Source organism: Protomyctophum bolini, assembly GCF_963924005.1.
Source record: "Protomyctophum bolini genome assembly, chromosome: 4".
Classification (NCBI taxonomy): Eukaryota; Metazoa; Chordata; class Actinopteri; order Myctophiformes; family Myctophidae; genus Protomyctophum; species Protomyctophum bolini.
In genome coordinates, this window is record NC_137865.1 from 34,905,927 (window position 1) to 34,930,615 (window position 24,689).

Here is a 24,689-nt window from a genome sequence, read left to right on the forward strand (position 1 = left end):
TCCCCATTTGACTTGTTTTTCACTAACCTTTGAAGAACCACCCGGCCGCGATCGCCGATCGTCCTTCCATTTCATGAAAATCCGCCTTGGTGTGATGGAAATATTCCACGGTCCTGACAACACCATGCATACTAGCGGGGAACTGGGAGACAGCACCATAGACTTTGCATTGCACCTGCATATCTGCTTGTGACTTGTTGTGATCTTGTAGATCTACTATTTTTGGCTAATGTTCACTCCAGAACTATATATATAATCAAATATGGATGCTGGGGTTCAAGTGGTTATAAACTTGCGCTGGGTTATATTTCTCTACTCACTACGAGTTTTTCCATGTCTCTCTCTCTCTCTCTCTCTCTCTCTCTCTCTCTCTCTCTCTCTCTCACACACAGAGGTCTTTTCTTTGGGTCTTTGTTAGGCCGTTTCCTGCGGTGAGTGTGGCGGTGCCCATGCACATGTTCTGTGGTGGGCCTGATTACAGCCGTGCTGTAGTGCTGACATTGGCCCGCGTCGACTCCCTGTCTATAAACACACACACGCGCACGCATGCATACATGCATGCACATACGCACACACACACACACAATAATATGCAGGGATGCACGCCCAGTCGCGCACACAGTTACATGCATGCCCACACCTCCTCACATGCATACATGGTCGCACGCGACACGCACGCACGCACACACACACACACACACACACACACACAACACACACTCTCAGAGATCCCGGCCCCTTAAGTTCCACAGGCCCTGCCAGCGGCTACCGCCGCATGACTTCACCCAGCAACCATCCCCTGCGTCAAACAAAATGCCTCTGTCACCAGAAAAAAGGAGGAGAGGCGGGCCGGGATAGGGAGTGGGACGAGGGGGTGGGTGGGGGTGCTGGGGAGGGAGGGAGTGGGACGAGGGGGTGGGTGGGGGTGCTGGGGAGGGAGGGAGTGGGACGAGGGGGTGGGTGGGGGTGCCGTGGAGAGAGGGAGTGGGACGAGGGGGTGGGTGGGGGTGCTGGGGAGGGAGGGAGGGAGTGGGACGAGGGGGTGGGTGGGAGTGCTGGGGAGGGAGGGAGGGGGGGAGGGAGGGTGCCTGGATGGATACCCGTGGTGGCTCGCTGTGTGGAGGCTCTCCGATGTTTTCCACCACGGTTTGGGAGCGTGGCGGAGGTAATTTTAGCTGCCGAGGCCCTCGCATAATGTAGAGGCAGCATGTTGTAGCTGTTTGGGCTCAGAGGTGGAGAGGAGAGAGGAGACTCTTTAGCCACAACACACACACTCACACACACACACACACACACACACACACACAAAAAAACATTCTCACGCCTTCTTCCAGAACCTGTTGTAACTTGTGTGGAGTGACCCTTGACCTCGCATGTGTCCATATATAGGAGCGTCTGCACTACGAGAGCCTGAGTCAGCACCTGGGGAAACTTGGAGAGGAAGCTGGGAAGATGGTCCACAGGGTCATCGACCTCACCAGACCAGAAGACCTGGACGGTACGCTACACTCTGGACATTTTGATTGATTGATGTTTTGAATAGTTTATTGAACATAAATGTAAAAACAGCAACAGAGTACAGTCAAACACTCAGTTCAAAAGCACCAACATTCCATTTAGGCCCTATGGCAGGTGTGTCCAAACATTTTCCAAAGGGGGCCATATTAGAAAATATGAAAACACTCAAGGGCCCACTACACCTCCTCGACTGTGCCTTCAGATAACAAAGTCACATACATAATTATGCATCTCATTTAAACGATATTATGTAACTATCATCATCTATCAATGGTCTTTTTTTAGGTGTGCAATTCTTTGTATTATTATTTTATTTTATTTGAATGTGTTTGACTACCATGCATGTTTTTGCTGTGGCACAAAGGCAGAGCAAGGCCAAAGGAATAAGGTTGGAATGACGGGACAGAGGGATGGAAAACATAAGTGAAGAAAATGCTGAGGTTCAGGGAGGAACCGTCACATCCTGCGTGGCTTAAATTGATACCAGTGACCCTTAAACTCTGGGGGGGCCCCACAAAGAAAGATGGCGCCACTTATTTGGGATGTGGTGGGGGTGCTGTGCTACAAACATTAACTCCTCCAGAAAGCCCTGACAGGCAGGTATCCGTGAGACGCAAATATTTAGTGTGTCGACAACTAAACAAGACTCCTTAACGTCAACATGTTACACTCTTTACACACGTTTACACTCTTTTACGTTATCAAGCTGTTATTATTCGCGAAAGTGCGAGACAAGAGGCAGCATTCTATGTTGTTTTTTTTGTTTCTGTTCACTGCTGGTGTTTGTGTCAGGACGATTCCACCCTGAGCAAATATGCAAACAAAATCAGACAAATACAAGTGGATCGTGTGCAAGGTTCCACCACACTTGTTTTATTACCATTATACTCTAATCGAGTAATACACCAAAGATACATTATGTATTGCCTTTCATTTTCATTCAAACACAAACATTGTTCTATAACATGTCACAAACATTGAAGGCCATTGACAATTAATTGTCAAATTCTATATTTGGGGGGAGGGGGGGGGGGGGTATAGCATCACATTCTAATTATGTGAGTATATACTTGAGCTTGTTGTAGACACAGCCAGGGAGTATTCAATGTCTTTTTCATTCTTTCTTTTTCATTTTTTTTACCCATAACCCACCTGTTTCCCATAAAACAGCAGTGTTTACAAGCGGCGAGGGCTTCTAGGAGTGTTCATCACCGTTTTGGTTTAGAGTCACTGGCGTAAACACGGGAGCGGGACACATTAAAGATACAATCTTTGGGGAAACTAAGTGAGGATAGTGTGTGTTGTGTGTGAGGATAGTGTGTGTTGTGTGAAACTAAGAGAGGATAGTGTGTGTTGTGTGTGAGGATAGTGTGTGTTGTGTGAAACTAAGAGAGGATAGTGTGTGTTGTGTGTGAGGATAGTGTGTGTTGTGTGAAACTAAGAGAGGATAGTGTGTGTTGTGTGTGAGGATAGTGTGTGTTGTGTGAAACTAAGAGAGGATAGTGTGTGTTGTGTGTGAGGATAGTGTGTGTTGTGTGAAACTAAGTGACGATAGTGTGTGTTGTGTGTGTGAGGATAGTGTGTGTTGTGTGAAACTAAGATAGTGTATAATGTGTGCATGGGAGAATTCCAGCGTTTGACCCCATGGTGGCTTTTGTAATGTTCTATCTGTGTCTCTTGTAGGGAGTAATGCGATGGAGGCCAGGGTGTTCAGGGAGGCCCGGGGAAGGAACAACAGTGAGCCACACATCAAGAGACCCATGAACGCCTTCATGGTGTGGGCCAAGGACGAGCGGAGGAAGATCCTGCAGACCTTCCCTGACATGCACAACTCCAACATCAGCAAGATCCTGGGTGAGAACACACACACACACACACACACACACACAAACTTGGGTGAGAAGCAACCTCCACTTGATGCATCTACTTCAAGCTTTTAAGTCCTATTTAAAAAATTGAGCTTAACTCATTCGCCGCTCAGAATGTATTTTGACGCCTTCTGGCCCAAACGCCCTCGTTGCCGAGATCGTGTTTTGTTTTATAGAGGGATAGACAGTTGGCTGACAGGAAATGGGGAGAGAGATGGAGGGGGTGACATGCAGTAAAGGCCATCGGGAGTCGAACCTCTGGCACACTGCCAGACTGGATTACCAGCCAGGCTACCTGGAGGTCTTTGAGGTGCTGTGGTAGCACCTCAAAGAGGGGGGTCGTATTTGCCAGCATCCACCTCATTCTCAAATTAATAAATAGAGGACCCATGTGTCAGTGGAGTGGAATGTTCTGAAGCCAGATTGGAATTCATAAATTTTTCTTTTTTGTGGCAAGATACTTTTTTTCAAGACAATTTCTTCCATCGCTTTCTAGATGGAGCTAAGAATAGAAATAGGGCGGTAGTTGCCAGGGTCTAATTTGCTCCCTTTCTTGTGCAGGGGGGTTACTTTGGTTAGTTTGAAATCTTGGGGGACTTGTCCCTGTTTGATGGAGAGGTTTTTTATGTGAGTGATGATGGCACCAACGCATGGCACCAACGCATGGTGTTGTGTGCAGGCACACTACACTTTGTCTTTCTTTTATCTGTATTGTATTGTGTTTTTGTATGGACGTAGTGTTGGGTGCTTGCACATGGCATCAACGCATGGTGTTGTGTGCAGGCACACTACACTTTGTCCTTTTTATGATTCATTTTTTTAAGAGCCTGTCCAGGGACTACAGATGAAATTTAGCTTCGGCTAACTCTGGCCCATTTACATTGATGTGAAAACTGACATGTTGATTAATGAGCTTTGTCCCTGTCAAATAGATAAATAAATGATTGGAGCTATAGACATGGCCGAGTCTCTGAGAAATTTAAACAAGTGCAGCAAGTGCAGGTAGTCTATATATGAATATACTCAAATGTGCTTTACATGGGGGCCAGTGTAAAATTTTTCACTATTTTGAATTAGTCTTAGTCTTTTGAATAACACACCATTTAGTCTTAGTCTTATTTAGTCTTCTGAAAAACCTTAGTCTTAGTCAACAAAATTAACACTGATGGGGGCATGAGAAAACAAATAAAAACTGCTTTTTATTAGGGGGGGGACGGGGGGGGGGACACTAAGGCAAAGGATTAAATCAATAAAAACAGTGGAATGAGCTTTGGGGACTAATCAATGCATTCCACATGGTTGGGGCGTCAAACAGTGGAAACCATGCCTATTAGAAAACATCTCTTTGTTGATTTATCAATACCAACATTTTAGTTAATAGGCCATAACCGTTTTATCTGGTAGAGTGTGTGTTGGACTTGGACATGGGTCCAACTCATACTTGAGTCGGACTAATATTAGCCCCATATGGAACCTCACTCCGCTATAATGTATAGCTCTACATATCAGAGGTAGAGGTTCCATGTGGGGCTGGACTTTCTGCTTCAGAATGCTTTGCATCAGGACAGCCTAGTATTATTGAGCGGAACAGGTATAACTGAGCACAGCCATTTCTACCATCAGCCTCCATCAAAGTCATGCATGCCTGAATATACTACAATAGTGCTGCACAATAAATCGAAAAAAGATCTAGATTCAGGCACCTAGATGCAATATCTCATTCTGTGAAGAATCGTGCAGCACTAGTTTGTTGTCCAGTTCATTTTAGTTACTCTTATGCTTTTAATGAATATAATCGTACTGTATGAGCATCGGGACCTGAATTATTGTGGAGGAAACATTTTTCACATTTGATTCAGTCTTGTTCTTCAGGTCACCGAGTTATTTTACTTCAACCTTTCCAACAATCTGGACATGATGTGTACGTACGTGCGTGTGTGTGTGTGTGTGTGTGTGTGTGTGTGTGTGTGTGTGAGACTTAGCATAGAAACACTCCTCACACACAGAGCCTCGCTGTGTGTTTAGCCAGACTAGTGTGATGGATGCCTCTAGTTAGAGAACAGGCCATGATGTTGATGCTATAGGCTAGCGAGACACAGATAGCCATTCACTACGTGCTGAGCGCAACGCTTGTTCGCCAAGTGTAGAGGGTTCTTAAGACCTCCAGTGTCTGGTGTGGCTGCGGCTACCGACGAGCCCAGGTTCTGCTGAATGTAAGGAGACATTACGATATTATGTACAGATCGTTTTTAGTTTTAGTTTTTTTTTGGGGGGGGGGGGTTCCACGTTTCTAAGTCAAAGCTTTGAATGTACTCGGACAAAGCCATGCTTTGTCTTTGCACAGGAAGAACACCTGGCTGTCTTTGCGAAGCATTTCAAAACAAGCAATGTTTTAACAGGAAATAAAAATGAAATATGCAACTTTTTAATTGTATAATTTTTCTTCCACAACTCTTTTTTTTGTCAGGCTATAACCAAATTAAGGGCTAAAGAGATATGTCAAGTTAAAAAAAAGTCCAAAGTCTTATGTTTAATATCTCTACCATAGCTCAGTTGTCATAGTAAAAACAATAATAATGTGTTTATGGTCAAATTGTAGAGGTCAGAGTTGACTTTCACATGACTTTCACATGAGATGAGACAAAATTATCCGGATATTTATCAGTCCTAAAGCAAGACCCCTGAAGTGTGCGTGTGTGCGTGCGTGCGTGTGCGTGTGTGCATGCGTGCGTGTGACTGTGTGCCTGAATGTATTTATCATGTATGGACACACATTGACACAGGTGCGTGTGTGTGACACAGGTACGTGTGTGTGTGTGTGTGTGGGTGTGTGTGTGTCCATTTCCATGCACGTGCACATGCTTGCATGATGCGTACAATAACATGTGTGTCCTTGTATGCATCTATCTGGTGTATGTGTGTCCATGCACACACACTTTCTGACACAATAACACAGCTGGATGTGTTTTTTTGTCCACTGTTGAAATGGTCTTCTTTGTTTCCTTGAGTTGTGTTTTGCGATAAACGTGGATAAACACACGGGGGCGAGCGAGGCGGCGTGCGTATGTCAGTTGTCAGCAAGCACGCTCCAGATGTGCTGCGTTCCTGTGGTTAATGGCCCTCCATCTGTCCACTTGTTCCTGAAGTCACTCTTAAAGGGAGGAGAAATATTGAGTACACAATGTGTATCATTCTCTGAGAGCAGGATGGAGTATACCTACATACTCTTGAGTTTAAACAGAACTCCCCTCCTGTGTCTCTTCTCATGACAGCCTCTTACCGGAGGAAGTGCGACCAGCAAGCTGAGATTATTATTGCTTTTCTTTTTTTGGATAGATTTAACAACACACATTTTCGAAACATCTAAAGCAGTGCATACAATAGAAATTAGGTCAAATGTCTGCTAAATCTTGTCCCCACACGTCTCATGTTTGCCATTGACAATGAAATGAGACATTAGGTGAAATGTCCGCTAAATATGACGTAAATTTAACCAACCAATCACATAAATTCGGTTGTTCATGAGATGATGTATGATGATGTGCGCCCCTCACTTTTTATAGAACACGTCACTTGACATACTGTAGATAGTACACTACACAATAGTATCCAAAATCATAGACAATATCCAGACCTGATCAGCCCCGATTTCCAATCACATCGGATCAGGACAACCCTAGTTGTAGTCATTGTTTTGTAGTCATCAGGCCAGAACCCTCTAAACGAGAACTTCCTTTCCCTCAAACCAAAATAATAACACCATCCCAATAATAGCGTGACTCGCTCTCTATTCTATTCTCTCAGAGAATAGAATTTCCCTGTGGATAAAGGTATACAGAAGCTAAAAAGCACACTCACATATTTATTTTGTTTGTTTTTATTGGGATGGTATATTCTTCCGGATTGAGGGAAAGGATGTTCTGGTTTAGACGGTTTCCGGCCCGATGACTTCAAAACAATGACTACAACATGACGTAACGATATCATACTGATGACTACAAAACAATGACTACAACATGACGTAACGATATCATACTGATGACTACAAAACAATGACTACAACATGACGTAACGATATCATCCTGATGACTACAAAACAATGACTACAACATGACGTATCGATACCATCCTGATGTCTACAAAAATGACTACAACATGACTTATCAATATCATCCTGATGACTACAAAACAATGACTACAACATGACGTAACGATATCATCCTGATGACTACAAAACAATGACTACAACATGACGTAACGATATCACCCTGATGACTACAACACAATGACTACAACATGACGTAACGATATCATCCTGATGTCTACAAAACAATGACAACATGACGTATCAATATCACCCGCGACCGGATCACACGATTTAGGAACACAGTCTAGGCTTTTCCTCAGAGGTGGAAAGCCTATACATGCGAGGTTAAAACTGAACCAAGTTGAAGAATAAAATGCCCATATTCTTTTTGCTGCCACCATGCAGGTTCTCGTTGGAAGTCCATGAGCAACCAGGAGAAGCAGCCCTACTATGAGGAGCAGGCGAGGCTCAGTAAGATCCACCTGGAGAAGTATCCCAACTACAAGTACAAGCCGCGGCCCAAGAGGACCTGCATCATCGACGGAAAGAAGCTGCGCATCGGCGAGTACAAGCAGATGATGAGGTCACGGCGGCAGGAGATGAGGCAGTTCTTCAGTGTCGGGTGAGTGGAACAAACAGCAGGGGTGGGAAAAAGTACTCAATAGAATACAAATGGTGTAATGTTACAACTGTGGGGCTTGCAGGGTTAAGTGAAAGGGCCCTATACTTTGCCACTCGAAACAGCCAAACAGCACTGGCCACGCCTCCAGGTCTTAAGTTAAATCATAAGACCTGGTACTTAAGACTCGCAAAATAGGTCCCTTTAAAGTATCAACGCTGCAATATAGAAATAGTAAAAAAAATTAAAAAAAAACGTAATTTGAAATGTACTTGAATAAAAGTACAAAAGCATATTGGCATCAAAATGTACTTAAAGTAACAAAAGTATGCAGAATGTCCCATTTCAAGTTTTCAAAAGTAGAAGCAGGGGTGGGGAAAAGTGTACTCAATTGTTTTACTTAAGTCATTGGCCGCAAAACAGCCCCATCTAGTGGTGGTTCAGAGCGCCACACATACTTACAAGAGTCTCGCCCATTGAATTATAATTGAGTCAGGAAGTAAAATTCCGCTATATGTGACATGTCCCGCGAATGTCATTTAATCCACGGCAACCACACTAATAATAATAATTATAATAAGAGTAGAGTGACGTGTGGGGGGGTCTTTCTTATAATGATATAAAACCGGATCGCTAAAATCAATTTTTTGACAGGGCCGTTGCTAGGCAACACCTTGTGCAGCGCTCATGTTTTGCCCATGCGTGCAGCCTGTTCACTTCCTTGTTTACGGCCTGACAAAACTGCATGTCTATTCTGCTCGCTTTACTTAATAAAATCGCTCTCCATCATCTTGCTAGTCACATGGCAGAAAAAAAGGGTTGGACTTTTCTAAAATCACTGCATGCACAGCAAAATGTTAAACAAAAATGTTACGACAAATTTAAACAATAAAAATAGATCTCATAATACACAGCATGTTTGTTTGTATACACTGATGATAGATGTCTTTTCACCATACAAAATTGATAATAAATGAATGGCCATCCTGCTACCCTAATAGACAGGGGTACATGAGCACCTGGCCGTTCATTCGTGCTCTATCTCCGACCAAGCCACACTTCCACCACACATCTCTCTATGCAAAATAAAACCTGCACACTCCCACAAAAGACATAGACTACATTGCATTCGCCAGAAATGTCTTATTTACTGTTTAAATATTACTTTTCTGAAACACGCTATTCTTGCTCAACCTCAACAGCCTACGTCAGAATCGTCATGTTGGCGTCTACTACGCCAACTACGTTCACTTAATGGGGCCAGTCCTTCACAGTGACACACGCGTTAGATCAACCACGCGACCGGGATGGTTTCTACCCCTCAATGTCGTGCCTACTCTACACTGCCATCCGAAGGCCCCTCCCCCTTTCACTGCTCCTGTGTCGCCAACTACGTTCACTTAATGGGGCCAGTCCTTCACAGTGACACACGCGTTAGATGAACCACGCGACCGGGATGGTTTCGACCCCTCAATGTCGTGCCTACTCTACACTGCCATCCCAAGTCCCCTCCCCCTTTCAGCGACTCGAACAGCAGCTCCGTCCGAAAGCCGACAGCACTGCACAGCCCCACACATGTCACACACCCAAATGAATCGAATGAATGAATAAGGCGCTTATATCGCTTTTGCTCAGTGGATGGGACATTTACATTAAAAGCTATCGGATGGACGCGTGGATAACGGCATCGTTGTGTGCACTCGGAGGGAAAGGTTCCATATAGCTTCCATGCTAGCTGCTTCAGACACAGGGGAGGGGAGTGAGATTGCCCGCCTCACGGGACTCCAGTGCGAAATAGCGCTTATGCAACAATTACCCTAAAAACAACACCTCAACTCGATGTCATTGTGAATACGAATTTCGAGCGCAAATATAATTTTTGGAAGGACACTTTCACCCAGTATGAAGCGAAATGTGGAAGCCGTGTGTGTCACACCAAAACGGGTGCCCTATATAATCCTGTAACGCCGTGCATTCTGTGCTTGCGTGCGCATTTCCCAAATCTCAGTGATTTATCCACACATCGCTCTGTGTGTGTGTGTGTGTATCACTACATTAGTTGCCTGTTCAAAACTAAACTACACTTTATGAAATCATTGTTGCAGCCTACACACATATATTCAGGCCCATTCAGAACACATTTCCCAAATCTCTGATTTATCCACACATCGCTCTGTGTGTGTGTGTGTGTGTGTGTGTGTGTGTGTGTGTGTGTCGCGTCGCCCTCCAGCTGCAATTGCGAGTGTGCGCTGTGTGGGCTCCGTCTTATGAGCAAATTTAGAACTTCCTGTCTGAGAGCTAGCAGATTTAAGACATCCGGTTGCTTTCAGAATAAAATAAGGTTATTTAATTCGTTAAATAAATAATTTTTACATTACATTATTAGTATTATTATTACATTACAGTTATTGTAAAGACACACATTATGTTTCTGTGTAAAAATAAGTAATTAAATAACATAAAAAAGTTATCTAAATGGATAAATGCTATTCACTGGAGTGCATGGACTTTAGAAAGTGGACACTGGACAAAAGGTCCATTCTGGGTCCAGAAACGGTAATTTCTTTGCATTGACCCCAGTAGAAGCTCTGCTGCTGTGAATTTTACACCTCTCCCGCTTAGCGGAGACTGTGGGGTGGTAGAGGACATCTCCCCGGACGCGTGGGTATGTCCAGATAGTTGCCTCGCGGAGCCGTCTTTTGTCCAGTGTCCATTCTGGGTCCAGAAACGGTAATTTCTTTGCATTGACCCCAGTAGAAGCTCTGCTGCTGTGAATTTTACACCTCTCCCGCTTAGCGGAGACTGTGGGGTGGTAGAGGACATCTCCCCGGACGCGTGGGTATGTCCAGATAGTTGCCTCGCGGAGCCGTCTTTTGTCCAGTGTCCATTCTGGGTCCGGAAACGGTACATTTCTTTGCATTGACCCCAGTAGAAGCTCTGCTGCTGTGAATTTTACACCTCTCCCGCTTAGCGGAGACTGTGGGGTGGTAGAGGACATCTCCCCGGACGCGTGGGTATGTCCAGATAGTTGCCTCGCGGAGCCGTCTTTTGTCCAGTGTCCATTCTGGGTCCGGAAACGGTAATTTTTTTTGCATTGACCCCAGTAGAAGGGCTCCAGCTGTGAATTTTACACCTCTCCCGCTTAGCGGTGACTGGGGTGTGGTACAGGACATCTCCCTGAACGCGTGGGTATGTCCAGATAGTTGCCTCGCGGAGCCGTCTTTTGTCCAGTGTCCATTCTGGGTCCGGAAACGGTACTTTTTTTTGCATTGACCCCAGTAGAAGGGCTCCAGCTGTGAATTTTACACCTCTCCCGCTTAGAGGAGAGTGGGGTGTGGTAGAGGACATCTCCCCGAACGCGTGGGTATGTCCAGATAGTTGCCTCGCGGAGCCGTCTTTTGTCCAGTGTCCACTTTATAAAGTCCATGCACTCCAGTGATGAGCATTTATGCATTTAGATAACTTTATTATTACTATTATTATTATTTAATTACTTATTTTTACACAGAAACATAATGTGTGTCTTCTAGCATCATATAGCATCATTTAAATGCTTAATTTGTAGTTTCAATGTGCAAATGAAACTTCTTTTTCATACTCTAGAGGGTACTCTTATTTTGAAGAGATCGTCCACCCGAAGTCTTAAATCTGTTCATTAGATCTGTTCACTAGACGCTGCCCGCTGTGTGCAGGGCACACTACTGAGTTTAAAAACACAGCTGAAACATGAAGTGGAATCTGTCAACTCCCGCAATTTCCTTCTTCCCATATTGCGCTGCAACGACACTGGGATGAGCCCGCCGAAGGCGGGCGAAATTCTAGTTACACTAATTATTCCTATTGGTTTAACAAAATAAAATTGCTCTGTTTAACGCAGGGCTTCTTCTCTGTATTTTTTATTTATTTTGTTAATCCCCAAAGCAGAACAGCCGTGTCAGCTAGAGGGAAAAACAGTGGCATTGTCCCTAATGGGAACCAGGCGTTGACGTGTTTAATGCCATCACAGTGGCCTAGCTGTGTTTGAGATTGACTTACCAGAGGCCTGCGCTTTGAATATAGGAGCGACTTTTAATAGCTTGTCATTTATTAAATTAGGACAATGCTGGGCACGAGCAGAGGCTTCCAGGGAGAAAATTGGACACAGACTATACTTCTAGTGGAATATGAAATGTAAGCAGATGTTTGGGAGGGGGGGACGGGACAGGGCGGATGGATGGGGGGAGGGGATGGAGGGGAGGGGCTCTGTCTTTCTGTCTTCTTCCTCCCAATAAGAAAATGGAAGGAGAGAGAGAGAGAGAAAAAAGAGTCAGTCATGATGGTATACAGCCACAGCAGTAGAGTCAGTCATGATGGTATACAGCAGTAGAGTCAGTCATAATGGTACACAGCAGTAGAGTCAGTCATGATGGTACACAGCAGTAGAGTCAGTCATGATGGTATACAGCAGTAGAGTCAGTCATGATGGTACACAGCAGTAGAGTCAGTCATGATGGTACACAGCAGTAGAGTCAGTCATGATGGTATACAGCAGTAGAGTCAGTCATGATGGTATACAGCAGTAGAGTCAGTCATGATGGTATACAGCCACAGCAGTAGAGTCAGTCATGATGGTATACAGCAGTAGAGTCAGTCATGATGGTATACAGCAGTAGAGTCAGTCATGATGGTACACAGCAGTAGAGTCAGTCATGATGGTATACAGCAGTAGAGTCAGTCATGATGGTATACAGCAGTAGAGTCAGTCATGATGGTATACAGCAGTAGAGTCAGTCATGATGGTATACAGCAGTAGAGTCAGTCATGATGGTACAGCAGTAGAGTCAGTCATGATGGTATACAGCAGTAGAGTCAGTCATGATGGTACAGCCAGTAGAGTCAGTCATGATGGTACAGCCAGTAGAGTCAGTCATGATGGTACACAGCAGTAGAGTCAGTCATGATGGTACACAGCAGTAGAGTCAGTCATGATGGTATACAGCAGTAGAGTCAGTCATGATGGTATACAGCAGTAGAGTCAGTCATGATGGTATACAGCAGTAGAGTCAGTCATGATGGTACACAGCAGTAGAGTCAGTCATGATGGTATACAGCAGTAGAGTCAGTCATGATGGTATACAGCAGTAGAGTCAGTCATGATGGTACACAGCAGTAGAGTCAGTCATGATGGTACACAGCAGTAGAGTCAGTCATGATGGTACAGCCAGTAGAGTCAGTCATGATGGTATACAGCAGTAGAGTCAGTCATGATGGTATACAGCAGTAGAGTCAGTCATGATGGTATACAGCAGTAGAGTCAGTCATGATGGTATACAGCAGTAGAGTCAGTCATGATGGTACACAGCAGTAGAGTCAGTCATGATGGTATACAGCAGTAGAGTCAGTCATAATGGTACACAGCAGTAGAGTCAGTCATGATGGTACACAGCAGTAGAGTCAGTCATGATGGTATACAGCAGTAGAGTCAGTCATGATGGTACACAGCAGTAGAGTCAGTCATGATGGTACACAGCAGTAGAGTCAGTCATGATGGTATACAGCAGTAGAGTCAGTCATGATGGTATACAGCAGTAGAGTCAGTCATGATGGTATACAGCCACAGCAGTAGAGTCAGTCATGATGGTATACAGCAGTAGAGTCAGTCATGATGGTATACAGCAGTAGAGTCAGTCATGATGGTACACAGCAGTAGAGTCAGTCATGATGGTATACAGCAGTAGAGTCAGTCATGATGGTATACAGCAGTAGAGTCAGTCATGATGGTATACAGCAGTAGAGTCAGTCATGATGGTACAGCAGTAGAGTCAGTCATGATGGTATACAGCAGTAGAGTCAGTCATGATGGTACAGCCAGTAGAGTCAGTCATGATGGTACAGCCAGTAGAGTCAGTCATGATGGTACACAGCAGTAGAGTCAGTCATGATGGTATACAGACAGTAGAGTCAGTCATGATGGTACACAGCAGTAGAGTCAGTCATGATGGTATACAGCAGTAGAGTCAGTCATGATGGTACACAGCAGTAGAGTCAGTCATGATGGTATACAGACAGTAGAGTCAGTCATGATGGTACACAGCAGTAGAGTCAGTCATGATGGTATACAGCAGTAGAGTCAGTCATGATGGTATACAGCAGTAGAGTCAGTCATGATGGTATACAGCAGTAGAGTCAGTCATGATGGTATACAGCAGTAGAGTCAGTCATGATGGTACACAGCAGTAGAGTCAGTCATGATGGTATACAGCAGTAGAGTCAGTCATGATGGTATACAGCAGTAGAGTCAGTCATGATGGTACACAGCAGTAGAGTCAGTCATGATGGTACACAGCAGTAGAGTCAGTCATGATGGTACAGCCAGTAGAGTCAGTCATGATGGTATACAGCAGTAGAGTCAGTCATGATGGTATACAGCAGTAGAGTCAGTCATGATGGTATACAGCAGTAGAGTCAGTCATGATGGTATACAGCAGTAGAGTCAGTCATGATGGTATACAGCAGTAGAGTCAGTCATGATGGTACACAGCAGTAGAGTCAGTCATGATGGTACACAGCAGTAGAGTCAGTCATGATGGTACACAGCAGTAGAGTCAGTCATGATGGTATACAGCAGTAGAGTCAGTCATGATGGTACACAGCAGTAGAGTCAGTCATGATGGTATACAGCAGTAGAGTCAGTCATGATGGTATACAGCAGTAGAGTCAGTCATGATGGTACACAGCAGTAGAGTCAGTCATGATGGTATACAGCAGTAGAGTCAGTCATGATGGTATACAGCAGTAGAGTCAGTCATGATGGTATACAGCAGTAGAGTCAGTCATGATGGTACAGCAGTAGAGTCAGTCATGATGGTATACAGCAGTAGAGTCAGTCATGATGGTACAGCCAGTAGAGTCAGTCATGATGGTACAGCCAGTAGAGTCAGTCATGATGGTACACAGCAGTAGAGTCAGTCATGATGGTACACAGCAGTAGAGTCAGTCATGATGGTATACAGCAGTAGAGTCAGTCATGATGGTATACAGCAGTAGAGTCAGTCATGATGGTATACAGCAGTAGAGTCAGTCATGATGGTACACAGCAGTAGAGTCAGTCATGATGGTATACAGCAGTAGAGTCAGTCATGATGGTATACAGCAGTAGAGTCAGTCATGATGGTACACAGCAGTAGAGTCAGTCATGATGGTACACAGCAGTAGAGTCAGTCATGATGGTACAGCCAGTAGAGTCAGTCATGATGGTATACAGCAGTAGAGTCAGTCATGATGGTATACAGCAGTAGAGTCAGTCATGATGGTATACAGCAGTAGAGTCAGTCATGATGGTATACAGCAGTAGAGTCAGTCATGATGGTACACAGCAGTAGAGTCAGTCATGATGGTATACAGCAGTAGAGTCAGTCATAATGGTACACAGCAGTAGAGTCAGTCATGATGGTACACAGCAGTAGAGTCAGTCATGATGGTATACAGCAGTAGAGTCAGTCATGATGGTACACAGCAGTAGAGTCAGTCATGATGGTACACAGCAGTAGAGTCAGTCATGATGGTATACAGCAGTAGAGTCAGTCATGATGGTATACAGCAGTAGAGTCAGTCATGATGGTATACAGCCACAGCAGTAGAGTCAGTCATGATGGTATACAGCAGTAGAGTCAGTCATGATGGTATACAGCAGTAGAGTCAGTCATGATGGTACACAGCAGTAGAGTCAGTCATGATGGTATACAGCAGTAGAGTCAGTCATGATGGTATACAGCAGTAGAGTCAGTCATGATGGTATACAGCAGTAGAGTCAGTCATGATGGTACAGCAGTAGAGTCAGTCATGATGGTATACAGCAGTAGAGTCAGTCATGATGGTACAGCCAGTAGAGTCAGTCATGATGGTACAGCCAGTAGAGTCAGTCATGATGGTACACAGCAGTAGAGTCAGTCATGATGGTATACAGACAGTAGAGTCAGTCATGATGGTACACAGCAGTAGAGTCAGTCATGATGGTATACAGCAGTAGAGTCAGTCATGATGGTACACAGCAGTAGAGTCAGTCATGATGGTATACAGACAGTAGAGTCAGTCATGATGGTACACAGCAGTAGAGTCAGTCATGATGGTATACAGCAGTAGAGTCAGTCATGATGGTATACAGCAGTAGAGTCAGTCATGATGGTATACAGCAGTAGAGTCAGTCATGATGGTATACAGCAGTAGAGTCAGTCATGATGGTACACAGCAGTAGAGTCAGTCATGATGGTATACAGCAGTAGAGTCAGTCATGATGGTATACAGCAGTAGAGTCAGTCATGATGGTACACAGCAGTAGAGTCAGTCATGATGGTACACAGCAGTAGAGTCAGTCATGATGGTACAGCCAGTAGAGTCAGTCATGATGGTATACAGCAGTAGAGTCAGTCATGATGGTATACAGCAGTAGAGTCAGTCATGATGGTATACAGCAGTAGAGTCAGTCATGATGGTATACAGCAGTAGAGTCAGTCATGATGGTATACAGCAGTAGAGTCAGTCATGATGGTACACAGCAGTAGAGTCAGTCATGATGGTACACAGCAGTAGAGTCAGTCATGATGGTACACAGCAGTAGAGTCAGTCATGATGGTATACAGCAGTAGTCAGTCATGATGGTACACAGCAGTAGAGTCAGTCATGATGGTATACAGCAGTAGAGTCAGTCATGATGGTACACAGCAGTAGAGTCAGTCATGATGGTACACAGCAGTAGAGTCAGTCATGATGGTACACAGCAGTAGAGTCAGTCATGATGGTATACAGCAGTAGAGTCAGTCATGATGGTATACAGCCAGTAGAGTCAGTCATGATGGTATACAGCCAGTAGAGTCAGTCATGATGGTACACAGCAGTAGAGTCAGTCATGATGGTATACAGCAGTAGAGTCAGTCATGATGGTACACAGCAGTAGAGTCAGTCATGATGGTATACAGCAGTAGAGTCAGTCATGATGGTATACAGCAGTAGAGTCAGTCATGATGGTATACAGCAGTAGAGTCAGTCATGATGGTACACAGCAGTAGAGTCAGTCATGATGGTATACAGCAGTAGAGTCAGTCATGATGGTATACAGCCAGTAGAGTCAGTCATGATGGTATACAGCAGTAGAGTCAGTCATGATGGTATACAGCCAGTAGAGTCAGTCATGATGGTATACAGCAGTAGAGTCAGTCATGATGGTACACAGCAGTAGAGTCAGTCATGATGGTATACAGCAGTAGAGTCAGTCATGATGGTATACAGCAGTAGAGTCAGTCATGATGGTATACAGCAGTAGAGTCAGTCATGATGGTACACAGCAGTAGAGTCAGTCATGATGGTATACAGCAGTAGAGTCAGTCATGATGGTATACAGCCAGTAGAGTCAGTCATGATGGTATACAGCAGTAGAGTCAGTCATGATGGTATACAGCAGTAGAGTCAGTCATGATGGTATATAGGTACAGCCAATCCGAGCCACATTCCTTACAACGAAACCAGTCATGTTTTAAAGCCTTTTTTTCCATTATTTAAAAATGACTCCATCGGAGCTCGCCACAGTAATCGTTTGAGGAGGAGACAGAGCAGAGAGGCATGAGGCTCAACGTAAAAAACAGTTAGGTGGAGAAATAGCAACTGCAATTTCCCAGGTTTAAGCAGCCGGAGGGCTACAGCTTGAGTGATGTGCGTTTAGCGTCATTCCATCCATATCTTAAAGAGGTGATTTAGGCTGAGACTCTGAGGACATGCTGCTGTGTGAGGCTGGCAGAGAGGACTCTGTGTTGAGGCATGCCCAGCTGTGTATATGCAGTAACATAGAGAGAGAGAGAGAGAGATGCATTGCCTCCTGTTAAAACCAACCGATAATGGAGATGAATTAATGTGCTTTTGAACCCATTTAGACATGAGGCCGATCTAAAAAATCTAAATCCTAACAGTTGAGTTGTGAAAAACCTATATTTCTATGTCAGTGGTTCTCAATCTTTCCATGGCAAGGACCCCTGAAATTATCTGCATTTGGCCGCGGCATCCCATCTGAAAATATGTTGTCCCAGGCACCTCCCAGAAGCAAATATTTGTGTTAAAAACGTTTGCTGTGTAAGAATACATATTCAAAGATTTGTGCCACATTTTCACAAATTTTCAAAAATAGCAGATCTACAAGCTCGTAGCGTGGCACTCTGTTTGATTGATTGATTGATTGAAATACCGGTATGTATTAACAGATTGGAGAATTACAGTAGACTACAGTTCAAGCACAACTCCATACAAAACTGTTAACTGTGGAGTGTGGCGTTACACTTGTTTACAATAGGGTCCACCATGTTCAATTCATCATAAATACCGCGCTATGAGCAAGTAGATCTGCTATTTTTCAATAGCTAAAGTCTAACGATGCTTAAAACACAAAAAGAGGTTCCCGTCCAGAATGGATTAAGGAGGCTACACTGTAGCATCAACGGATGTATAGACCTCTGCTCCTTCTGTACGTCTGTCTCTAATTGTCATGTTTTACCCGTGCAGTTCAATTTCATCTCTCAATTTCACACTTTTGTGTGTATTAGTTATTATATAGCTGTCGTAAGTCTTGTGAAAAAGACGTTTTTGATCGGATTGCTGCCTAATGTTTGACATGACAAGAACATTGATCACTGTGTGTGTGGTCACTGCTTTGTTTTTGCACATGCTATGCATGTTTTAGCAATTTAAAGAAACTTTTTTCAACCAAGGTTCATGTTATAGGTTGTTATTAGAGAATAGTTTTCTTTGTCGTTTTAGCGTTTTTAGCAATTTTTGAAAGGGGGGCATTCGAACAAGTGGCTAAATATGTTTTTTTTATACATTTTTGGGGCGATTTCTTTGTTATTTATTATAGTCTTACTAGACCCCAGGAAATTACATCTGGACAGAGTAGGTTTTTTTTCGGTGTGTCTGAACGCACACCTGGAACCTAAGGGGCTGCCATACTGTTTGTCAGCTCCTCCTGCACATTCAATGGACTCCACAATCGTTTGTGGCCAGATGTAATTTCCTGGGGTCTAGTAGGACTATAGTAAATAATAATAAAGAAATCGCAGTGAGATTTTGTAAAAAAATAAAAAAAATTAGACACATTTAGCAACTTGTTGTCCCCCCTGTAAAAAAATAGCTAAAATCGTTAAAACAAATGAAAGCAGCAAATCTCTCTAATAACGCCCCAAAACATGAACCTTGGTTGAAAAAACCCAAAGTTGTCCTTTAAGCTAATTGTAAATGTCCCTCTCTGCCTTCTGTCTCACTTCCTCTCCATCTTTCACTTTTTTCTCTTTCTCTCCCTTCTTTCTCTTTCTTTCTCTATCCTTAATATTTTACACTTGCTGAAAATAGGCGATCTACAAGCTTGTAGATCTGCTATTTTCAGCATGCAAGTGTAAAATGACTTATACTGGATCTCTTGTCCACTAGTCCCTTCCTAACATTTTAGTCTAGTTTTTTATTTGTTGACAAAATTGTCAATATATTTAGTCTTAGTCAGTGAAAAACGGTAGTCGACATTTTCCGTCAGTCAACGAAATTGCTATAGTGTAATAAAAAGAAAATCTATTCAATTTGTAATCTCACCTCTGTAGGCCCCAGCCGCCTATTTCACTGAGCAACAGCAACGCAGGAGGAGGTGGGGGGGGTCTCGGCCTGGGCGTGGTCGGTGGAGGGGGTGGAGTCTACCCGGGAGCCATCTCCTTGGCCACGACGATGCATCATGCCATCACGCCGTCGCCGCGCCTCACCTCGCCAGACTGCTCCAGCGCCTCCTCATCGGTCAGCCCCGAGCCGGCGCTCATGCCCGTCATCCAGAGCACGTACGGCGGTATCAAGATGGAGCCCGTGGGCAGCGCCGTGGGTATCGGAGGAGGAGGAGGAGGAGGAGGAGGAGGAGGAGGACACCCCAAGTTGCCCAACGGAGACAGAGACGACGACGAAATAATGGACATGTACGAGGACTTTGAGGATGAGCCCAAGTCGGACTACAGCAGCGACCGTGAGACGCGGGGGGGAGACGCCGTCATTAAGGCCAACTGAGCGAGCTGAGCTCGATATATCGGCATATAGTTCGGACATCTTAGAGAAGTGGGCGGGGGGAAAAAGGAGTTTAAAAACGAAACAAAAAAAGGCTGTTGTTCGTTGTCGTTTTCCTCAGAGACACTTTTTGTTATTGAGACTATTATATTAAGTTTATTCACATATAGACTCTGCGGAGCGCTTCACTTCGAGACTGGCGTTTCGGGTGTTGTCGTACGCTGGCCGAGAGCATGCCCAGAGAGAACGTTCTAACGCTTTATCCCGATACGCTCGTAAAGGGAGCGCTGACATTCATTTTTTTATGAAACCAAGGAACACAGCCTATAGCCTTCGAATATTGACTGACAATGAACATAGAAGTGACTCCACACCTTGACAATCATTGACGGGAGCGATTAAGAGTTACAGAATATAGAGAAGCAAGACAGCGAGAGGGAGGATGAGAAAGGAAACAAAGCGAGCAATGAACACGCGTAGTTTGTGAAAGAGCATGCACAGATTTTTTGAAAGCATCTGGACAGCTATTTGGTCTTAAAAAACGTTTCTTTAAAAGTGTGATTAAGTTTTTATTGTTAATGTTTCTTTTTTTGTGGGGTTTTACATTTGTTTCTGCTCAATAGGCTGTTTTTGTTTTTCTGACGCCCTGTACAAACTCTGGATTGTCGGAACTTGAAATTTGAGGAAGAAAAGTTTTAATATAAATCATAGCTCTTGTAGTCTTTATAGGTCTTTCTTTTGTTTCATACGAGAATTGTGCATCTACAACTTTTTCTGACAAACTGCTTACATAACATTACTGTTTATGATGTTTTTAAGAAAAATATCCCTGCTCAGGTATGATGTGCCAGCTTGTGAATGTGTTTTATTTTTTAAATGAAACAAAGGGAGGCCAAACTCCCTTTTATCCCTTATTATTATTATTATTATTATTATTATTATTATTATTATTATTATTATTATTATCATCATCATCAAATTAGTCACAGGTTGTATACAGTTTTGACGTTATGATGTGCCATACCGCCACATTCACTTGGGGATGTTGTAGTCTTAATTTCCAACGCTGCAAAAAAGTCTTATACAAACACTTTCTCTTTTTCTTTTTTTCGATCTGATAAGATGCTTTCTCTCCTACTTCTCTTTGGTGTAAATCTGCTGGTTCCTCTAACCCCCCTGCCTGTGTGTTTTTCCAATGGGAGTCACATAGTTTGACCAAACATTTGTGTTTTGATGGCTGTGTTATGCCCGTCAAACACAAGTGTTTGGTAAAACCATGTGACTCCCATTGGAAAAGCATTGAGGCTGGCAATCAAACACAGACGGAACACAGAACATGCGTTCTGTACAGGTCTGCTGACCCCTCTCCCTGTTGTAGAAGTTCCCCCGGGCGTGTCACTACACATGCTCGCTCACTAGCTGCTACGAGATGTTATTGTTTAGACAGAATGTGTATTGTGCTATTATTTTCAGCCACAGGAAGTTGCAATGGATTTGCTGGTGGAGAGGAGGCACTGCTAAGTTATGGCATACAGTAGCCTAATAATATGGTCTTTTGCATAGCCTTGGAGAAACAAGCAGCGTCAATGCAAGAGAGATGTATTTTCTACAATGGCTACTATAGCACACACCGCTCAGGGAAGTTTATCTCTGGCACCCACTCCGACCGTGAGAGGCAAGTTAGCAGATCAATGTCGGGCTATTTGTCACATTATTGCTTATAGATTCCTCTGAGTGAGCACTGTCAGAGTTACATTACCCATACTTCCTTGAGACCAAATATTCTGAAATCTTTCAGTGTATTTTGCTGTGTACTGTAACCGAACCACCAACAGTTTCGTGGGGCTGCCCCCCATGTGAACAAACCTCTCTCAAACCAGACTGTTTTCCCGCAGAGTCTACAATTGACGATGTGTTATTTTTCAATCAGTTTCTGTTCATATTGACAAAGTCTTAAAATGTGTGTTTTGATTGATCAGAGGTTTTGGTTCTATAGTTCTATGGTTGGTTCTATAGTTTAGGAGTGACCTTACGGACAGGGTAATTTCTAGTTTTGGAACCCTTCACTGTAAAGGAAAATTATTATTCTATTATAAAGACATTAAATGCCCACTCTGCAACATTATTACAAACGCATTCAATACCCAGTCTGCAACATTGCAAAAAGGTGTGTGTCTCCAAGTATAAATTAATGTTCTCTTTTTCTATATGTGTGTATATTTTTAAAGTAAATTATTAGTACGAGCAGAATAAGGACGACAAAACATAAGATAGTCTTTGACGGAGACCACCACAGTCGGAGCACAGTGATATTCTCCAGGGTGAGACTTTTCCTCTTTTTTTAACTTCTGTTTCACTCAAAATGTCAATATTACTTTGCCAACAAACACTTTATGAGTCTTTGTGTGCATGCGTGCGACAGCATGCGTGCGACGTGCGTGTGCGTTTTCACCATCCTCTCTCCAATTTGAAAGTGTGTTTCTATTTTAGATATCCTTGTCCCTATACTTAGATGGCTTCCAGGGTTCTCGGTGTAAACTGGTACATATGAAGAGTTCCGTTCCAAAATGGTGGGGAAAGTGGGGAATATTAAATTATTATATTATTATTCCTGAGTATCTGTTAGTATCTGTTAAATGTCAAGAATTCAGCATAGTGACTTGTTTCTTAGGACAATCTAATGTTACAATTGTGAATATAACACTTGGCTATTGTATAATGAAGAAAATAGGGCAGACGATAAGTAATAGTGCAAATGTACAAAGTGGTGGCTATCCTATTGTGGAATGAAACTCTTCATATTGTTTAATTGTCTCTGTATGACCATCTCAAATCAGATTTTACTTATTACTATTATTATTTATTTTCTCTCATTTGGTTCTATGCCGGGGTTGGTTCGTTTGTTTCGGCTTTAATTACAGGAGAAGCACCGGCTTACTGCACACACCTTTCTGTTCAATGTCACCAGTGGTGCAGATCTACAAGCTCACAATGCGTCGCATTTTCAAAAGATTTTGTACACATTTTGAACTTGTGAAATTAGACATTCTGCAATCTGAGTACATTTACCTTTAGTACTTAAAGTGCATTTTGATGCCGATACTTTTGTACTTCTACCTGAGTACATTTTTGAATACGGGACTTCTACTTGCAGTATTTTATAGGCTATACTTTTACTTAAGTACAAGATTTGAGTACTTGTTCCACCACTGCATGTCACCCTTTTCAGTTCAATGTCGCACACTTTTCTGTTCAATGTCACACACTTTTCTGTTCAATGTCACACACTTTTCTGTTCAAGGTCGCACACTTTTCTGTTCAATGTCGCACACTTTTCTGTTCAAGGTCGCACACTTTTCTCTTCAAGGTCGCACACTTTTCTCTTCAAGGTCGCACACTTTTCTCTTCAATGTCACACCAATTTCTCTTCAATGTCACACACTTCCAAAAGCACTGGATATAAAACGCTGTTTACTCTTTTAGTATCGACTTAAATGTGAAGTTGTCGTTTTGCTTTACACAACATGACAAAATCATGCGTTTTGAGACTCTTGGAGAAGACACACACCAGGCTCAAATAAAATTCCCATTCTTTTTTTTTTAACACGCATTTCATTTATTTAAGCAGATAAATACTATTTTGTTTCTCTATAGCTATAGTGCTGCCTCAAGAAGGGGGAATATCACCTGTTGGATCTCTTGAAAGGTCAAACAACTTCACGCTCTTTTCAGCCGTAAACGGAGGCAAAACGGATTGTTTTGTCAACATACTATTTTGTGATAAGTATTGTGTTTGAGACTCAGTTGTGCGTTTTAACATTTCATGTATTTATTAGCCAGTGTTTGGCTCTAAAAGTGTCAGTGCAACTTTGGTGAGAGAGACAATCAGAAAAAAATAAAATAAAGACTGAGATTTTCCTTCCTGGTTCTTTGAGTTTTCTGGAAGTCTTTTTTTTTTTTTTTTTTTTACAAATTTCTAGTCATGCAGCATGTGCGTGCGTGCGTGCTTGGCTTGCGTGTGTGTGTGTGTGTGTGTGTGTGTGCGTGTGCGTGCTTGCATGTATGGGGATATGCATGCATGAATACTGGCAAGCATCTGTGCACATACAGTACTGTGCGTGCGTGCGTCCTGTGGTGTAGCGCGCGGCGCCTGTGCGAGCTGCCTCCAGCCCCAGCCCTAACACAGAGGGAGACAGAGCAGTCAGCCATATCCAGCCACATCATAAATCTCATTGTAATTCCCAAATTGACTGCAGCGTCACCCTGCCAGGGGCGCCAGGAGGATTGTCACACACTCCTTTGTGTGTGTGTGTGTGTGTGTGTGTGTGTGTGTGTGTGTGTGTGTGTGTGTGTGTGTGCGTGCGTGTGTGTGCGCGTGTGTGCATGTTGTGATGCGTGTACTTGCGTGCGTGCATTCGTAGTGTGTGTGTGTGTGTGTGTGTGTGTGCGCTAGCATGTGTTTGTAGCTCTTGGGAGGCATGTTTGAAATCATATTTGTGCTGCTGCCATCTTAATCTCGTTAAATAAGGCCTCATGATTTACA

The 24,689-nt window shown here is 43.5% G+C and overlaps 1 protein-coding gene across 5 annotated transcripts in view; it reads left to right on the top strand.

Annotated features, from left to right (window-relative positions):
* The window catches only part of LOC308314803 (transcription factor SOX-6-like), a 161,584-nt gene extending 137,525 nt beyond the window's left edge, over positions 1–24,059 (top strand). For 3 of the 5 annotated variants that reach the window (XM_080762506.1, XM_080762508.1, XM_080762507.1), the window contains exons 13-16: positions 1,390–1,498; positions 3,202–3,372; positions 7,879–8,095; positions 19,702–24,059. In XM_080762506.1, coding sequence (XP_080618632.1) covers positions 1,390–1,498; positions 3,202–3,372; positions 7,879–8,095; positions 19,702–20,149 — 945 coding nt within the window. In that variant the 3' untranslated portion in view covers positions 20,150–24,059. The remainder of the gene's footprint in view (positions 1–1,389; positions 1,499–3,201; positions 3,373–7,878; positions 8,096–19,701) is intronic. The other 2 variants (XR_013963989.1, XR_013963988.1) reach the window with 2 other exon arrangements.
* Positions 24,060–24,689: the final 630 nt, after the last annotated feature.